A 19828-nucleotide genomic window follows, 5' to 3' on the forward strand; every position below is an offset into this window, starting at 1 on the left:
AATACCTGTTCATTCTTCTTCTTCTTTATGTGCCGTCTTCTACCGAAGGTTGGCGACCATCAAACGATAGGTTTCTCTGTTTTGTGCCGCATGTATTATGTTCGCAGCTTCTGGTATTTGAAACCATTCTCTCAAGTTTCTCAGCCAGGATTTCTTCTTCCTGCCCAAACCTCTTCTACCTTCAATCTTGCCTTCGACGATAGCTGTAGCAGACTGTATTTATCATTACGGAACACATGGCCCAGGTATGACGCTTTCCTCCTTTTAACAGTTGTTAACAATTCCAACTCTTTACCCATTCGTCTCAATACCTCTGTGTTGGTCACTCTGTCTGTCCAAGGAATTCTCAGTATGCGTCGATACAGCCACATTTCTAGAGCCGCTAACTTCTTTATAGTTGCTGCTGTTAACGTCCACCCTTCTACTCCGTAAAGTAGCGTAGACAGTACATAGCATTTTGTGGCGCGCCATCGGAGGTTAACGCTTAGGTTGCGGTTGCTTAAGAGCTTTCTCATTTTTATGAATTTGGATCTTGCTATTTCAATTCGGATCCTAATCTCTACGTCTGGGTCCCACTTATCATTTACTGTATATCCCAGATATTTAAATCGGTGTACTCTTTCAATACGTTCGGCTTCAATATTCAGGTCGATATGTTGAATGTTCTTTTTACTGATCACCATAAATTTAGTTTTCTTTCTATTGATCTTCAGTCCAAATTGGTTGCCAGTTGTATTTACTCTATTTAGCATCATCTGTAAATCTTCGATGTTATCGGCTAGTATAACAGTATCATCTGCATATCGAAAATTACTTATTGGTACGCCATTAATCTTGATGCCCTCATTGTACTCTTCTAGTGCCTCTAGAAATATTTGTTCCGTGTACACGTTGAAAAGCAGTGGCGAAAGAATACAGCCCTGTCTAACCCCTCTAGAAATGGTTATGGTTTCACTCACCATATGTCCATTCTTTATGTGGGCTGTTTGATTCCAATATAGATTTTTTATAATCTGGATGTCCTTAGTGTCAAGTCCTGAAAGATGTAATAGTTCTATGAGTTTGTCATGTTTGATAGTATCAAATGCTTTCTCATAGTCGATAAAACAGGCGTAAACATCTTTCTGTTGATCCAGGCATTTTTGAATCAAGACTTGTATTGCAAATAGGGGCTCTCGAGTTCCAAAACCGCATCTAAAACCGAACTGTGTTTTACTTATGCTGTGTTCTAATTTTGCTCGTATTCTGGAATGGATAATACGCAAGAATACTTTAAGGGTATGACTCAGTAAACTTATAAGGCGATATTCCCTACACGTCTTAGAATTGGATTTCTTGGGAAGGGGCACAAATGTAGATTTCAGCCAGTCCGATGGAATTTGACCAGTATCGTATATCTTATTGAACAGTTTCAATACTACATTCATGTTGTTCTCGTTAAAAACTTTTAAAAATTCGACTGGTATTTCATCGCATCCTGTTGCTTTCCCATCTTTCGTTTGATCTATAGCTTTTATCACCTCACTTTTCAATATTTTTGGTCCATTCAGATCAAGAGAGTTCGTAGAAATATGACGATAATCCGTAAACAAATCTTTTATGTAAATTGCCCAAGTCTGTAACTGTTCTTCTTTATCTACAATAAGTTTGTTGTTCTCGTCTATTAACTTACCAAACTGTTTTTTCTTGTAAGTATAAGAAAACTCCTTAATTTTTTTATGCATGTTAAAACTATCGTGTCTTCGTTCTAGCTCTTCTATCTCTTGACATTTTTCTTGTAACCATTTCTCTTTGGATTCTTTTATCTTTCTGCTGACAGTTCTATCCAGTTCTTTATATTGTTCGGGAATATTCTTATTTTCCCTCCTTCTGTCCATGAGGTGTAATATTTTCACCTGTTCATTAATTTTTAAAAATCTATCGAATGACACCAAATACGACCCCCCACTCCAACCCCTGGAGGTGGGGTGGGGCTCAATTTTAAAATCGAATTGGAAACCCACATAACAGTTTTTATTGCAGAATTGGATTCCTTACGTAAAAGTAAGTAACTTTTATTCGAGACATTTTTTCTATTCACTTCCAAATGAAAAACTAAAAAGCACATGTTTAATATTTTTCAAAAACCTATCGAATGACACTGTATCGTGTTTGGTGGCATTCGATTATTCGATAGGATTTTGAAAAATATTCAACTTGTGTTTTTTGATTTTTCATTTGAGAGTGTGTTTCTACTATAGATATTAAACAATTTCTATAAATTACCTATGGTATCACGATAAATCGTTTTTCAGATTATAGCGCCATCTATCCCGAATTCGAAAAAATGTTCCGAATAAAAGTTGCTTACTTAGAAATACAAATCTGCAATTAAAACTGGGGGGTCTCCATTAAATATTTTAAAGTTACCCCCATCCCACTTCCAAGGGATTGAGTAGGGGGGTCGTGTTTGGTATCATTTGATAGATTTTTAAAAATTATTGAACACATATTTTTCATTTTTTCGATCCGATGTTCATTTCGCGAAATATTCAACGGTTTCGCTACTTTTGGGTTGGGACACCCTATATATAAATTTGATGAAATAAAAATAAATATATGTAGTGAATTATCATTGAAATTTAAAAAAACCTACAAAATGAGACTTTTATAAGTTAACAACTTACAGTAGTTTCGGAAATGTAATAATGAATTAACCGAATGTAATTTTCAAAAAATCAAAATACTTTACTTTTTTCAGGGCAAAAAAATTCATGTCGAAATATTAGTTTTAATTTTATTTCGTAATGGGAAAGTACGTCATGGGACACCTCATTTAAAATCGTTTGAAATACTGATTACAAAAATGTATAATACGTACATGCGCAAAATTTTGGTCAAATTCTTTTTAAACGCACTTTTTTTTCGAATCCTGAGAAAACTAATACGAGAACCTTTGAAAAATTTAAACGCAGAATAAAATATTACATCATTACCGAGGGCCACAAGTCCATTAAAATAAACAAAAAGTTTCTTTTGAATGATATATTTTAAATTAACACGCTGACGGACAGATCGTCTATAGACGTCTAATTTCCATTGATGTAATGTGACACAACGTCTATAGACGTTGCATTTTCCCCTATTCTATTTTGCAAAATACATATAGTGTCACAACACTTGCTTATACATTTGACGCACTGTCCGTCAACGTGTTAAAAATCATACTCAATTTTCTCTTTTTTTCACCCCTGTAACTTATTAAAATAAACATTATAGAAGTTTTCAGGGACTTTCGACCCTCGGTAATAATGTAATCTTGCATTTTGCGTTTAAATTTTTCAAAAATACTTATTAGTTTTCTCAGGATTATAAAAACATGAATGCATTTAAAAAGCATTGGACCGACATTTTGCACAAGTATTGCCTATACATTTTTGTAATCAGTATCTCAAAAGCTTTTAAATGAGGTGTCACATGATGTACTTTCCCATACGAAGTTTAAAATTTAATTTATTACCATAATTTTATAATGTGGATGATTGCATCCCGCGACATAAATGACGATCTATCGTACTCGTGTAGAAATACTTCTATCAAACGTGATATAAAATAAACTTATATAATATATAAGACATACATTTCATGCATATAAGACATACCTTTTTTCATAAAACTCTCGAAAGTAGAATTGGTATTTACTACATCATCGTTGATTTTTATCGGACACACTGAAAAATCGCATGACTTGTTTTGAATGCTCTCAGAACTTAAAAATTTGATCCAAGATCAGTAGGTTACATAGTATGATCTATCTGATAAGATGTACCTTGTACATATTTATTATCATAATTACTATTAATATTATTACCCAAATTACGTTGATTTTTTAAAAAATAATCAGTTATATTGCGAAATTTGAATTTTTTACTTTTTAAGTTCTCGGTAGAAGCTTCTGATTCCTTTCGTTTATTTGACATCTTATAACTCTTAAATCACAAACTATATTAATATAAAAAAAGAAGAATAAACTGAAAATACTATTAATCACGCTAACATTTTACAAACTAAGATCTGTACGAATCAGTAGAGTTGTTACTTGCATCAATACCAAAAATACACTAATTGACTAATTACTAATAATTAATAAGGGTGTTCTTTTTTCGTGGTCAGCTAAATCGGCGCGGCGTCTGAACATATTTATATTTTCGGCGAATTAATATAGTTTTTGCTAGGCGCGCAATTTTCGAGAGATTTTCGGCGAATCGGTTATCTGCCAAACGATTTTATAATTATACGTGGAGATGCTTAAGTATGCGTTCACAGTATATAGGATTACATATTTTTTTAAATATGCTTATTGTGATCATTTTTAATTCTTAATATATAAGGATTATAAATTACTCATTTCCAAAAACACTGGCGTCCGTGGCCCGTTTTACCCAAGCCCATACATACTGTGCCCATACTAATAAAATATATTTATATGTAATTCATAATTCATATAATATTGTAATTTTAAAACTGTATAATCCATTTGAAAAAATAAATGAATGTTCTTGTAATCTTTATATTATAATTAAAAAAAATAAATCACTTGGGTTGAGAGGGGGGGCCGATCGCCCCCATCGCCCCCCCCTGGATCCGCCACTGGACGCACGGGTAAAGACTCGTTGACTCAACTGTATAATTATGCTAATTATCACTAAATCACTTTTAAGCTAATTAATTAAAACGCATATATTCTTACCTGCTCTTTTCCTTTAATCTAGCCTTTTCTTTTTTATGTTTCCTATGTAACATTTCCCTGTCCATTCTTCTTTTCCTATGAGAATGCATAATAGATTCTGGAGACTTCATTGTTGGCGACAAATGGTCATCAATTATTATGGGAGAATCTCTTATACGAATCGGCTCTTCTGAGATATAATGATTGTATCTGAATAAAAAAATAATAGTGATTGTATTTTAATTAACAATAGCAATGTTATATGTAATATATTACATAAGGCCCTTAGGGGGCCTTATGTGGGCATATAGGTCAAAGACCCAAAAACGTCGTTTTTACAATATATTTGACAGGCTGTATATCGGCTCCCAGTTAACCGATTCTAACTCACCAACTGTCATTTTTTTTGTAATTTTAAGTAGTTTTTTCAGTGAAAATCTCAATTCTCTAGTTAATAACGCTGATTTTTGGGAGCATTTTTAGTATCGTTAAAAATTTCAAAATATTGCCTTTTTCAAAATGTCGCCAAAAATCGAATTTTAATCCTATTTTAATTTTCTGGACGGCATTTGAAAGGTATTGAAAAGTCCTTTAAAATGAGATTTGTTAGTTAAAAAGTGGAGATACAGCAAATTAAAAATGGCCATTTTTGTAAAAATTGTGCGTTTTTACGCATTTTTAAAGTGCTGGTACTTGGTGTGGTATATTTTAAATTGTACAAAAATTTTCTTGGGAGTAGTTTTTTATATAAATAATAAAGTCTCATTGGATATTTTCTTGGTCCGAGCCTCTATCTACCTTATCTAACCCTCCAAAAAATGAGTATTTTGTTACTCAAGTGAGCCAATCTAACAACGACTTACAGCTTATTTCTATCAATCAGAGAGCCTGAAAACATTTATGTATTACAGATTATAAAAATAGAGATCAAAACCTTTCGAGTTAAGGGCTCATACAAACTTCTAGGTGGCCTAGAAGTACAGATATGATAATTCAAAGTCTTAACTGAAATCAAAGTATCAATTCTGTGAACGCTAGTTTTATATACTTACTAAAAGCCGCTATACGTGAAATTTGCTAATAATTTTATGCACAATAAGAGCCTACAACTTAAATAGTAGAACCTAAAAGAAAACGTATGAACACTGCGCCGTCACTTTTTAGTGGCACATGCATCGACAGTGGCGCATCAAACTTTCCTGTTATGGACGGGATAAATAACTCAAAAGGTACCCTCCCTCACTCCCAGAATTCAATTTTTTTTATTTTTTTAAGTTCTATGTGATTAAAAAATAAGACTCAGCATAATTTTAACCCATTATTCCCTTACCCCTTCCCCCACCATCAAAAACTTCATTTTTCGTTTTTATTTTTTTTTATGTGGGATGCAATCAATTTATAAGATTCAAAAAATTCACACGCGTAGTTGTGGCTTTTGCAAAACATGTCTAATTTTTATAGATCCGTAGGTTGAGTCTATGGTGTTCTTCTTCTTCTTCTTCAGCCTGTGTTCGTCCACTGCTGGACATAGGCCTCTTCCATTTGCTTCCATCGATTTCTACTCTTGGCAATTCTCATCCACTGTTTGCCCGCGACTTGTTTGATATCATCTGCCCACCTCTTCTGCGGTCTGCCTACTCCTCGCCTGTTCTCTCTTGGTCTCCAGTTTGTTAGTCTCTGTGTCCATTTTTCGGGATTATCTCGGGCAACATGTCCGACCCATTGCCACTTGAGCCTTGCTATACGTTCTGCGACATCAGTAATCTTTGTTCTTTCACGAATGTCGATATTTCGAATTTTGTCTCTCAAACTAATCCCGAGCATGGCCCTCTCCATCGCTCTTTAAGTTGTACTGAGCTGCTCTAAGGTTTTCTTTGTAAAGGCCATGGTCTCCAGTCCATATGTAGTTACAGGCAAGATACATTTGTCATAAACTCTACGTTTTAGACACATTGGTATATCTCTATTCTTCTCTATGGTGTATTCCACGAATATACGACTGTTTTGGATTATCGCGACAACGAATATTTTACTGTGCAACATAAGACGTACGAAAGTATTTTGCTCTAATAATTACTCCAATAAACAACAATATAATTTGCAATTTACTTTCGTTCTTCATATTTTGCACAGTAAAATATTCGTTGTCGCGATAATCCAAGAGGGTCGTATATTCGTGGAATGGGGTATATAATATAATCTAAATTTTTTTTATTTTGTTAACCAAATTTTAAAATCGATTGCACCTCACCTAAAAAAATAAAAACGATAAATGAAGTTTTTGATGGTGGGGGAAGGGGCAAGGGGATAGTGGGTTAAAATTATGGTGAGTCTTATTTTTTAATCATATAGAACTTAAAATTGAATTCTGGGAGTGAGGGAGGGTACTTTTTGATTTATTTATCCCGTCGATAACAGGAAAGTTTGATGCGCCATTGTCGACGCATGTGCCACTAAAAAGTGACGACACAGTGTTCATACGTTTTCTTTTAGGTTCTGCTATTTAAGTTATAGGCTCTTATTGTGCATAAAATGATTAGCAAATTTCACCTATAGCGGCTCTTAGTCTATAAAACTAGCGTTCACAGAATTGATATTTTGATTTTAGTTAAGACTGAATATTTCTAGATTTTGTTCTGAAGCTATTTCCTTGTGGCATTTTTATGATTAACTATTTATATGGGAAATAAGCCACAATTAAATTGAAAAAAAATAATTTTATTAACGTTTCGACTCCCAAATCGGGTGCCGTTGTCAAAATACAAAATACTATTAGATTAAACAAAAATGTTGTTGCTAAGTAAAATATTCTTCTAATAATTTATTTAATCTGACTCATTTATATCAGACTATATTAATTCGGACTGTAATATACAGTTTAAAGTAGAAGACTTTAAAATGATATTGCCAATATTTATGAGTTGCGTTCCTGGGACGACTTTACTGAAAGATAGTTCATTCGATTACATGAAATCAACCCCAACTCAAGAATATCCGTCACAAAAAAATCATAGCATGTGATCTGTCTTTAAAAAGACAACCAAATGCAACGATGGCAGTAAAATTGTCGCGTTAGAGATTCCATAGTAAATCACGAGGGAAAACCAGGAAAAAACCTCGTGATACTATCCCGTCATCGTAAGTATTTGGTCCTACATTTAATTTACTCTCAAGAAACTAATACCAAATTCTGATTATATTTCTAGACTACCTACAAGTTTGTATGAGCCCTCAAATCAAAGGTTTTGATTTCTACTCTTATAATCTGTAATATATAAATGTTTTCAGGCTCTCTGATTAATAGAAATTAGCCGTAAGTTGTTGTTAAATTGGCTCACTTGAGTAACAAAATACTCATTATTTAGAGGGTTAAATAAGGTAGATAGAGGCTCGGGCCAAGAAAACCCCTAATGGGACGTCATTATTCATATAAAAAAACTACTCACAAAAAAATTTTTGTACAATTTAAAATATGTCACACCAAGTACCAGCACTTTGAAAATGTGTAAAAACGCGACTTTTACGAAAATTGCCATTTCAATCTGCTGTATCTCAGCTTCTACTGAACAGATTTTAACTCATAAAATCTTGCTTTGAAGGTCTTTTTAACGCCTTTCAAAGGCCGCCCAGAAAATTAAATCGAATTAAAATTCGATTTTTGGCGAATTTTTGAACATGGCAATTTTTTTAAATGTTATTAACTAGAGACTTGAAGTTTTCACTGAAAAAACTACTTAAAATTACAAAAAAAAAAATAGCGTTTGGTATCAAATATATATTTCGAATACTGAGCGATCATTTTGGGAGTTGCCACTCACCAGAACTAACGCCACCAGATGCGTACATATGGGGAATGCTGAAGGAGTCAGACAGATCCATCGTAAAGTACATGCCTAACTTTTTTATTATCTAAACATAAGCGAATGGATAAAAAACAGAATGTTAAGAAAACATGAGGCTATAGTTGGGTTTTAATTTCAGTCTTTTATAAAAGTTAGAATATTCCACAGGGTCACGCAAACTTTGAGAAAAAATCACAGTTTGATTGGTACACCCGGTATACAAAAACAATTTACCTGTCTAGCAACAATGTTATTCCATCGATATTGTTAAAGAATAATAAAAAATCACTTATGCCCGGTTGCACCAACAGATCTTAAGCTTAAGTCGAGAATGTCATAAGAAATAATATAATATAATTATAATATATTACAATAAGAATACCATAATATAATAGTAGATATAATTGATAATAAGGTAAGAATCTAAAATTATGGTGCAACGTAAGTGATACTCAAGGAGGCCCTATCTATAAGTAGAGCTTAGCTAAGCTGGAGCTTAAGATCTGTTGGTGCAACCAGGCATTAAGAGCGTAGGTGCAAATATTTTACGGCTATCCCCACTTTTTCTTTCTTTACACGGCAAATTACGTGTTGTAAAATTCTCACTGGTATGAATACGTACATAAACATTACTTGACAATGACATTGTCACCATTAACTTACGAGATGACCTTTGAATGTTATTGGATAACTGTTACTTGTATACTCGCTTAAATTATTAATTCAGTTAATTAATATGATATTTTTTTACTAACTGTGTATTCAGTGATAATAATCCACAGAGAACGGCAGTTCTCACCAGTGGCGCACAACACCCAAAAACGACACAATATACACGAAATTTCCGATTTTCTAAACCTGACTGAATTGAAAATTGGGCCAAATCCCATCTTAAAGTATAGGAAAAGACTCGTCTATCCATATGTTAATCTCCATTTTGGCCCAAGGGTATGGATTTTACGGCCCTTCCCATTTAGAGTCTGTTTTTCGTTCTCGTCCCCAAAACTCCCAAAAATTTCAAAAACTTAAGCCCGACCTTTGCGGCTTCTGATAGCACAACCTTTCCAAAGCATGTTTAATTTTGAAAATCGGTTATACCATTCAAAAGTTATCGATCTCACAAGTATGACTCAATTTTTATTTAAAAAAGGGAAAATGTTTGTATATACAGTGCTAGTCAAAAGTCCGTACCCCCCTCGTATCTTTTGACCGGTTATACTTATAATAGTGAAATTTAGAGGAAGGAAATGAACGGACGTAGGCTTCTTAACTAGTCATGACAGGTGACGTAAAAGTGACAGATGACTTTACAGCGCCACTGTGACAGATAATTTTAAATGGTACCCTATGGTAAGCGATACCTCGTTTGATAGGTATTGAAAATACCCATTCAGCTATACTAATTTTGTTTGAGTTTAAGCTCATTTGGATAAATAAATGAAGTAATATAAAATTGTAGTTTTGCATTTAATTAATAAAAATTCAAACCTCCGCCTATGGTTACTTGTCAAAAAGGTTGACCTTGACGTAAAAACTACTAGAGAGCTGAAAAATGTCAACTTTTTGACAAAATAACCATGGGCGGACATTTGAATTTTTAAGAATTAAATGCGAAACTACAAAGTTCTATTTATTTCATTTATTCACCAAAATCAAAATCAACTTAAACCCAAAAAAATTAGTATGACTGAAGAGAGATTTTCAATACCTTTCAAATGAGGTGTCACTTGTCATAAGGTCCCATTTAAAATTATCTGTCACAGTGGCGCTGTAAAGTCATCTGTCACTATTACGTCACCTGTCATGACTAGTTAAGAAGCGTACGCCCGTTTATTTCCTCACTCCAAATTTCACTATTATATGTATAACCGTTCAAAAGATACGAGGGGGGGTACGGACTTTTGACTAGCACTGTATGTATGTATGTATGTATTGTTAAGATATGTAAAATTTGAATTAATATGGTTTCGATCTTAATATTTTAGAAAAGTTAAAACATATAATAAAAATATACCAAAATTCATTTCGAAGAAATGAAAGTCAATTATCTTTGGATGGCCGTAGGTAAACAAAATTTAAATAGGGATTAAGTATTTTCTTTGTACAGTTAGTATGATAAGAAAGTGGTTATGTGTTTGGACAATGAGACCGGGATTCCCAAATGGACTTTTGCGGCGAGGGAATAATTGTATTTAGAAATTTAAATGAATGTAATCTTTGTTTAGATATTAAGAAAGGAAAAAAAAACGATTGGCATGTAATTAGTTTTAGGAAATTTCTAATGGTAGGGAAAATTGGTGTTTGTTATCTGAAAGGTAGATGGGGATAAAATTGAGGAACTCGGATTGGTGAAGAAGGAAAAAGGAGGGGCTAGGTATGAAGAATGGGAGTTTAGCGAAATGTTAGAGGGTGGGAGAAGAGTCAGTTGTTAAATGATCGTTAAGTCGACTAGTGGTGATCTCTAAGAGTCTCCTGAAGTAGTAAGGCAGATAAGTGAATAGTTGTGAGTTTGTTGAAATAAGTGTCCTGACGGAAGCTCATCACGTAAAGCATTGTAAGTTATATTGTTCTACTTATATTCCAAGAGTCACCGTTGCATGCCGGAACGAGAAATAGATTCAGTTTATCGAGAGGAGAAAAGGCTAGCATTGTTTTTTGAAAGATACGTGCATCTGTAGGGGGTCATTAATGACAATAGGCTTGCAATAATTTGTTGCGAGATTGCTGACTACATAGGGGGCTGCTAAGAGTAAATTGTAGGCGACCAGAGACAAGAATTTGGACAACTCATCATCCGAGAGACAGTTTTATTTTTTTTGTAGAATTATTCATAACGCAAATTTCAATAAGTACTTTAGATAGTGGTAGGGTTATTTCAATAATCAGAATAGGAGATATTATTTTTAGAGGATATTTTGAGGGTGAATTTATTTCAATAGATGCTTTTGTACCATATATGTGTTTTATTCCGTTAATCTTTGACCTTATTTATCATATGTAAAGCAAAGGAGATATTGAAGCACGAGAATATAAAACCCTGAGATTAGAGCATTAAATAGTGTGATTAAATCATAAGTGCATCATTAAAATTAAATTTAATTAATTAGTTAATTATCTAATCAAGTGCTTTGAGCACACCGATCTTTGAATATCACATTAACTGGAGCCCAGAACGTGGTGGCTTAAAAATATCGCAGCTTTGCATTTGATGGTAGGGAAAGAGATAAGGAATAACTACAGGTGATCCAGAGATAATTTGACAATTTTTCCAGGTGTAAAAATAATTTTGATTTATGGATTGATCGTAGGTATTGGATATTTACTGCCATTGAATTATTTGATTTTTTTTTACCAATCGTACATTTGATATTTATTTTGAAATTTACTGATTGCATATTTGATATTTGTGGCGAAAATTTATTAAATTTGGGGAGAAATATTTGTCGTGTTCTGCAACTTATAGAGTGTTGTAAAATTTCACATTTGGCGGGGACAAAGAAAACAGTAACGAAAAGAAACAACATGTCGACCACAAGGAGGCAAAGCAAAATGCAAGAAAACAGAGAAGAGGAAAAAATTGTTGAAGAAGGATTGGATAATGAAGGAGATACAACGATTATGGAGAGAAAAGAACAGGAATTAACAGGAATAGAGAAACTATTGCAACTGATGCAACTCCAGTCACAACAAATGGATAGAAATCAACAGGAAACAAAAAGGACAATGCAAGAAAATCAACAGGAATCAAAACGAGCCATGGAAGAAACACAAAGAGAAATATCACAGAGAATAGAACAGAAATTGGAAGAGAATGATGGCAAATTGAAAAAGCGTTTGAAAAAATATGAAAATGAAATGAAAGCCTGTTTAGAAAAAGTTAGAGAAGAAACAGAAAGGAAACTGGAGATGCAACGAGAAGAAATAGAAACTAAAATGAAGGATATTAAGAATGTGCAGAAGATGGAATTAGAACAGTTAGAAAGCAAATTTGAAAATGCAATACAAGAAGACAGGCGAGAAATAGAAGAAAAATTTAAGCAAAACGAAAAACAAATTGCGGAACTCAAGAATCAACAGAATTGTGGAGAAAGAAGGGAAATGATTATCCATGGTACAAGCGACGCGAAAATACAATTTGGCGGGGATATTAGAAAAACACACCCAGTACCATTTGTTAAAAATTTGAGAACCAAATTGCAACATATTAGATATTTTGACGACTGCAAAGAAACAATTAGAAACCATCTGAAAGAAGGAGCAGCGTTATGGTATGAAAGTAAAGAAGATGAGTTTGAAAATTGGACAGATTTCGAAAATAAATTTCTCAACTATTTCTGGGGGAAAGTTAAACAGAGGGAAATCAACCAAGAGCTACAGAATGGAAGATATCACGAGAAAATGGGAATATCGGAGGAAAGATATGCTTTGCAGATATATAACAATTCCAAATATCTAGACTACAAATACTCTACCGAACAACTGGTAGAAATGATAAGCAGACATTTCGAAGAAACGCTGGAGGACCACGTGATTTTGAGAAACTATCAAGATATTGATAGTTTGTGCCAATTCCTTCAAGTAAGGGAAGCAAAACGAAGAGAAATGCGAAACAGAAGACAACATGAACAATATAATGGACCGGCAAGAAGGTATCAATCAAATTATGACCAGAGAAACCGACATGCCCAATCAACAAACGAAGATAGGCCGAGAGAATACCAAAATTACAATAGACAACAAAATTATGATAACAGGAATCACGCAAAAAATAGAACATATGAAAATCACAACAGAAACAGAGATGCACAAAATCCTCCGACTAGGAATACGAACGAACAAAGGGACGGTAGAAACAATCAGAATTTCCAACGACAAAATAGAAGGGAGATGAATCATGTAACAATAGAAAACGAGGAAGAAGATATATGCAATGAATCCAGACAGGATTTTCAATAAAGCATCCACTGAACAAACATAAACAACTCTCCGGTATATTTTGTCATCCGAGAGAGTTTATACAGTTGGCGGGAAATGAAAGACAAAGTTCTAATTCCAATTTAATATTCTTAGATGCATTTATAAAACATAAAGCGATTAAAATTTTGATTGATTCTGGATCGGAGATATCGTTAATCAATAAGAAACTAGTAAAAGAATTAAATTTGGACAGATTTGTGTACAAAATTCCTAGGGTTGTTTTAGTGGGTGCAAACAACAAAAAATTGACGACAGTAAATGAAGGTTTGGGAGTGCGGATCAGAGTGGGAGACAAATACTATATTATGCAATGTGTGGTGATCGGAGATTTAAACCATGATATGATAGCGGTAATTGATGAATTGAGTGAAAAACACATCACCATAAATTTTTCGGAGAATAAACTGGAAATCAGAGCAGAACCAGACAACATAGAAGAAGAAACGGAAATAGAGAGGAAAATAATTGTTGAAAAGATAAATGAACAGGAAAAACATAAAGAAATCAATATGACTGTAGAGGAAAAACCGAAAGTACAAGAAAAAAATCAACCAGAAAAAAAAAAGAAGGAAGAAAAAGAAGAAGAGTTCAAAAAGAAAGAAGGAAAACACGGTGGATACAAGAGAAAGACAGGAAATCGAAAATACGGAAGAATTGTCGGCAATCGACGATAAAACAGAAAGGAAGCAGGAAGAAAAGGAAGTTCTCATAAGAGAAATGAAAGCAGTAGAAACATGGTGCTCGGGATACCAAATGGAAATTGAAGATAAAAAAAAAACAGAAGAAGAAATAAAGGATGAGGACAGAGAAGAAATGGCAATAATGGACGAGAATCCAGAATTTTATGAAGAAATATTATGGACAGTGAACACATGCGAACAAAATGAGGATGAAAGAAAATTAAAATGTGGAGAAAACATGGAAAAGGAAGTAGAGAAGATTCTAGAAAATTATGGAGATTTGATTAATGAAGAAAGCCGAGTGGCTAAAAATTATGAACATTCTTTTAAAGTTAAAAACTTAGAAAATTTTAAATCCAAGACATATCCAATCCCGTATAAATACAGGCAAAGCGTCGGACAGGAAATTGAAAAAATGATCGAAGACAAGGTGATAGAAAGATGTGACTCTCCATATATCAACCCGATAGTATGCGTTAAAAAATCGAGTGGTGATTTGCGATTATGTTTAGATGCAAGAAACATTAATTCACACACAATCGCGCAATACGAAGCGCCTTTGAACATCGAAGCCATATTTGGACGAATCACAGGGTCACACATTTTTTCCAAAATCGATTTGAAACATAGTTTTTGGTTAATACCTTTGGCAGAGAAATGTCGAAATTATACCGCTTTTTCGATCGACGGAGTGGTATACCGATTTAGGGTGGTACCATTTGGCCTACAGAGTGCATGCGCTGCTTTGGTTCGCGCATTGAACACAATCTTAAATAGGCATGAAGAATTTGTTGTACAGCTGGTTCCAAAAAAAACTGATACGACTCTTAAGCGTATTTTGTAGAAAATTGAGCAGTGTACTTTCTTCTTCTTTTTGTTTTTGGTCTCGCTGCAAGGCAATTACCAGCACGATTTATAGGCGATCTTGATGTAGTCTGGCTCTAAGCCATATCAAAATCGCTGACTATGTTCTTGTAAAAAGCTTTTGATGAGGTGTGATATAATGAATATGAGTTTAATGTCACTGTCGCTGTCACTGCCAAATCTTAAAATGTGTCAGATAACTTCAACCTCAAAAAATGACTGTTTGTTTGTTTATTTTATTATTTGTCTGTCATAATAAATATAATATAATGTCAGATCAATCATACACTGCTCAAAATGATCAAATCTTACTAAGAGTCGTATCAGTTTTTTTAGGAACCAGCTGTACATTACATAGATGATTTATTAATTTTCTCACCGGATATAACAAGCCATCTACGACATATTCACACTGTGCTAGAAGAACTGGATCAAGCGGGATTGAAATTAAATATTCAAAAGTGTCAGTTTTTCCAAAAGGAAATACTGTATTTAGGATTCAAATTAGACACAAAAGGGATTAGTCTTGCAGAAGATAGAATCGAAATTATAAATAACTACGCTAGGCCAACCAATTTAAAAACATTGCGGGGATTTTTGGGAATGGTAAACTATTTCAAAAAACTAATACCAGACATCAGCACAAAAGAAATACCGTTGATAGCATTACTTAAGAAAAATGTTAGGTGGAAATGGGGAACGGAACAAGAAATGGCTTTCAAAAATTTAAAAGGAGCTTTCTCCACAGCTGTAAGAGTACACCACCCAAGATATGATCAACCTTTCATTCTCCGGACCGATGCTTCCATAACAAAATTCGCAGGGGTGTTATCACAGATCCAAGACGATGTAGAGGTGCCAATCTGTTTTGTCTCCCGTGTAACCAAAACATATGAGAGAAAGTACAGCGTTACTGAATTAGAGTTCGCCAGTGTGTTATTTTGTGTAAATAAATTACGGTTTTACCTACTAGGGACAAAATTCACCGTTGAAACAGACCATGCAGCTTTGGTACATATAATGAAAAATAGGCTGGTAAATAATAGAATTCATAGGGGCATTTTTTTACTTCAAGAGTATGATTTTGAATTTAAATATATCAAAGGAACTGACAATATCTTGGCTGATGCGTTGACGAGAGATGAACAATTCCGCAAAGAGGACCACAAAACTCTCCACGTTGGCATGAACATAATGAGAGAAGAAGCAGGCTTATTTTCTTTGGCTCAGATCAGGGAAAATCAGGAACAACTGGATGAAAGAGAAAAGCAAAGGGCCGAACAAGAAGATAACTTATATTTTAAGAGGGTCGATGGTAAAGAACTATATGTAATCACGGAACAGATGGCAAAAGAAGTTTTAGCAAAATTACACTGTGACAACGGACACATTGGAAGCAGGAAGGTGTGGCTTATGTTCAGGGAGAACTACATTTGTCGACAGGACTATACAATAGCCAAAGAGATGACTCGAAATTGCGAGACATGCCAAAAGTGTAAAAGTAAGAATTTCAAAAACGAAAACATCACAAAAAACGTCATAGCTCGGAAGAAACTGGATATTGTCGCCATTGATATGTTGAGCGATTTAATAACAACAACACAGAGGAATAAACACATATTAGTTATGGTGGATGTTTTCTCAAAGTATTTAAAACTGTACCCATGTAGAACCACGAAAGGAGCTGAAATACTTCGGAAGATAGACGATTTTATCGAAACAGTGGGAAGACCAGACAATATTTTGTTGGACAATGCGACATACTTTAGGAATGACCGTTTTAAAGGGGAATTAAGAGAGAGAGGCATAAATACAAAATTTGTAAGCATCCGACATCCACAGAGCAACCCATCAGAGCGTTTTATACAAGAAGTCACAAAATTTCTAAGAATTGCTGCGGAAGAACATCATCGACATTGGGACAGAAAAGTGTTTGAAATAGAGACGTATTTGAACTGTGCACCAAATACGGTTACCAAGGAGACGCCTTTATATGTAATGAAAGGAACAATGCCTACGAGACCGTGGGAAGACACCGCCCCCAGACAATACGAAGAAGTGATCGAGGTGGTTCAACGAAGATTGAGACGAAGTGGAGAGAAATATCTCCAAAGGCAAGAGAGGACCCGAAGAAGAAGGCCGGTTACATTCCAGAAAGGGGATAAAGTTTTAGTGAGGGCACTGAGGGTGTCCAATTTACAAAATGGTATTTGTGCTAAATTGATGCCGGTATTTGAAGGTCCATATAGGGTCAATACGGAAAATGGGGTAAATAGTTATGAATTAGCGCATATAGAGACAGGCAAGATACGGGGTATTTTTAACATTCACGACATTTATAAGTATCATGAGTAGAGTTTGGTAACATAATGGAATAATTTGATCCTAAAAAAAAACTTGTGTCATTTAAATAAATAACAGAATTTTTTCGGCAAATCAAATGGCGGGGAGTTGTTAAGATATGTAAAATTTGAATTAATATGGTTTCGATCTTAATATTTTAGAAAAGTTAAAACATATAATAAAAATATACCAAAATTCATTTCGAAGAAATGAAAGTCAATTATCTTTGGATGGCCGTAGGTAAACAAAATTTACATAGGGATTAAGTATTTTCTTTGTACAGTTAGTATGATAAGAAAGTGGTTATGTGTTTGGACAATGAGACCGGGTTTCCCAAATGGACTTTTGCGGCGAGGGAATAATTGTATTTAGAAATTTAAATGAATGTAATCTTTGTTTAGATATTAAGAAAGGAAAAAAAAAACCGATTGGCATGTAATTAGTTTTAGGAAATTTCTAATGGTAGGGAAAATTGGTGTTTGTTATCTGAAAGGTAGATGGGGATAAAATTGAGGAACTCGGATTGGTGAAGAAGGAAAAAGGAGGGGCTAGGTATGAAGAATGGGAGTTTAGCGAAATGTTAGAGGGTGGGAGAAGAGTCAGTTGTTAAATGATCGTTAAGTCGACTAGTGGTGATCTCTAAGAGTCTCCTGAAGTAGTAAGGCAGATAAGTGAATAGTTGTGAGTTTGTTGAAATAAGTGTCCTGACGGAAGCTCATCACGTAAAGCATTGTAAGTTATATTGTTCTACTTATATTCCAAGAGTCACCGTTGCATGCCGGAACGAGAAATAGATTCAGTTTATCGAGAGGAGAAAAGGCTAGCATTGTTTTTTGAAAGATACGTGCATCTGTAGGGGGTCATTAATGACAATAGGCTTGCAATAATTTGTTGCGAGATTGCTGACTACATAGGGGGCTGCTAAGAGTAAATTGTAGGCGACCAGAGACAAGAATTTGGACAACTCATCATCCGAGAGACAGTTTTATTTTTTTTGTAGAATTATTCATAACGCAAATTTCAATAAGTACTTTAGATAGTGGTAGGGTTATTTCAATAATCAGAATAGGAGATATTATTTTTAGAGGATATTTTGAGGGTGAATTTATTTCAATAGATGCTTTTGTACCATATATGTGTTTTATTCCGTTAATCTTTGACCTTATTTATCATATGTAAAGCAAAGGAGATATTGAAGCACGAGAATATAAAACCCTGAGATTAGAGCATTAAATAGTGTGATTAAATCATAAGTGCATCATTAAAATTAAATTTAATTAATTAGTTAATTATCTAATCAAGTGCTTTGAGCACACCGATCTTTGAATATCACATTAGTATGTATGTGGAAAAGTTACACCGATCTGAATTTTTTTTTCTGTGTTTCAAGAGGGTGTGATGGCCGATTTAGAACCGGTCTAATTTTTGACTTCTGACTACCCGTAAGCCAGCTAGAGGACTAGGTAGATACAAAATAGCATATTTTTTGGGCGTATATATCTTAGGTACAAGGAGAGACAGGAAAACCGTAAATACACCAAATCAATAGGGTTGAGTTAAGCTTTCAAATGATGCTTAAGCGATCAACCTGAGACATACACACTGCTCACCATAGCCGAAAAACTGAAAAATTAAACTTTGAAAATTTTTATTTTTCGACAATTACTCAAAATTTCAACCTACGAATTGCGCCAATAACTGAGCGTTTGTAGGACTCAGGACACGTCTAACGGTGTATATCTCATATCTGAGAAAATTCGAATTTTTTAGTTATAGGCTTCATAAGTATGATCAAATCTATTTCTTATGGGAAAAACCGTTTTTCAAGCTCAATAATTCCTGTAATACGTTCAGTTATCATACTTGATCTTGGATGCATCAGATACTACTTGTCAATACGTTTTAAACTCATGTTTAGTGATCAACATCAGTTCAGCCGTTCAGAAGTTATAGAGCTCCAAAAGTATAATTAGTCCAGGAACTGAAACTTTTCACTTCGCAATTTTTACAGAATGGATCGATTTGTTTGAAAATTTGACAATAAGTAGTGGATAGTCCAAGGATCAAAATCTATATGATGCCGAAAGACGCTTTTACCATGGGGTGGTTGCCACCCCATCTCGAGGGTGGAAATTTTTTATTATATTTTGACCGCAAATGTTGGTAAAAACATTAATAATTGTAAGCAAAAAATGTTTTATATTTTTTTGATAAAATTAATAGTATTCGATTTATTGGTTATCGAAACTTAGTTTATATCGAAAAAATCAATGTTATTAATCAATCATGGTTTATGTACTTGTAGTGGTTACAATGCTAAGTTTGATTGGGCAATCCGAGTTCATTTGCCGGCCATAATTACATAATTATTAGGATGGCTGGGATATGAACTCGGATTGTCTTATCACTGGTGT

General features: G+C 34.1%; 1 protein-coding gene across 3 annotated transcripts in view; it reads right to left on the bottom strand.

Moving 5' to 3' along the window:
* LOC114338480 (cyclin-dependent kinase 12) overlaps nucleotides 1-19828 on the bottom strand; it is a 324741-nt gene that overhangs the window by 170070 nt on the left and 134843 nt on the right. For all 3 annotated transcript variants that reach the window (XM_050643997.1, XM_050643999.1, XM_050643998.1), the window contains exon 6: nucleotides 4730-4918. In XM_050643997.1, coding sequence (XP_050499954.1) covers nucleotides 4730-4918 — 189 coding nt within the window. The remainder of the gene's footprint in view (nucleotides 1-4729; nucleotides 4919-19828) is intronic.

Source organism: Diabrotica virgifera, chromosome 2, assembly GCF_917563875.1.
Source record: "Diabrotica virgifera virgifera chromosome 2, PGI_DIABVI_V3a".
NCBI classification, from domain to species: domain Eukaryota; kingdom Metazoa; phylum Arthropoda; class Insecta; order Coleoptera; family Chrysomelidae; genus Diabrotica; species Diabrotica virgifera.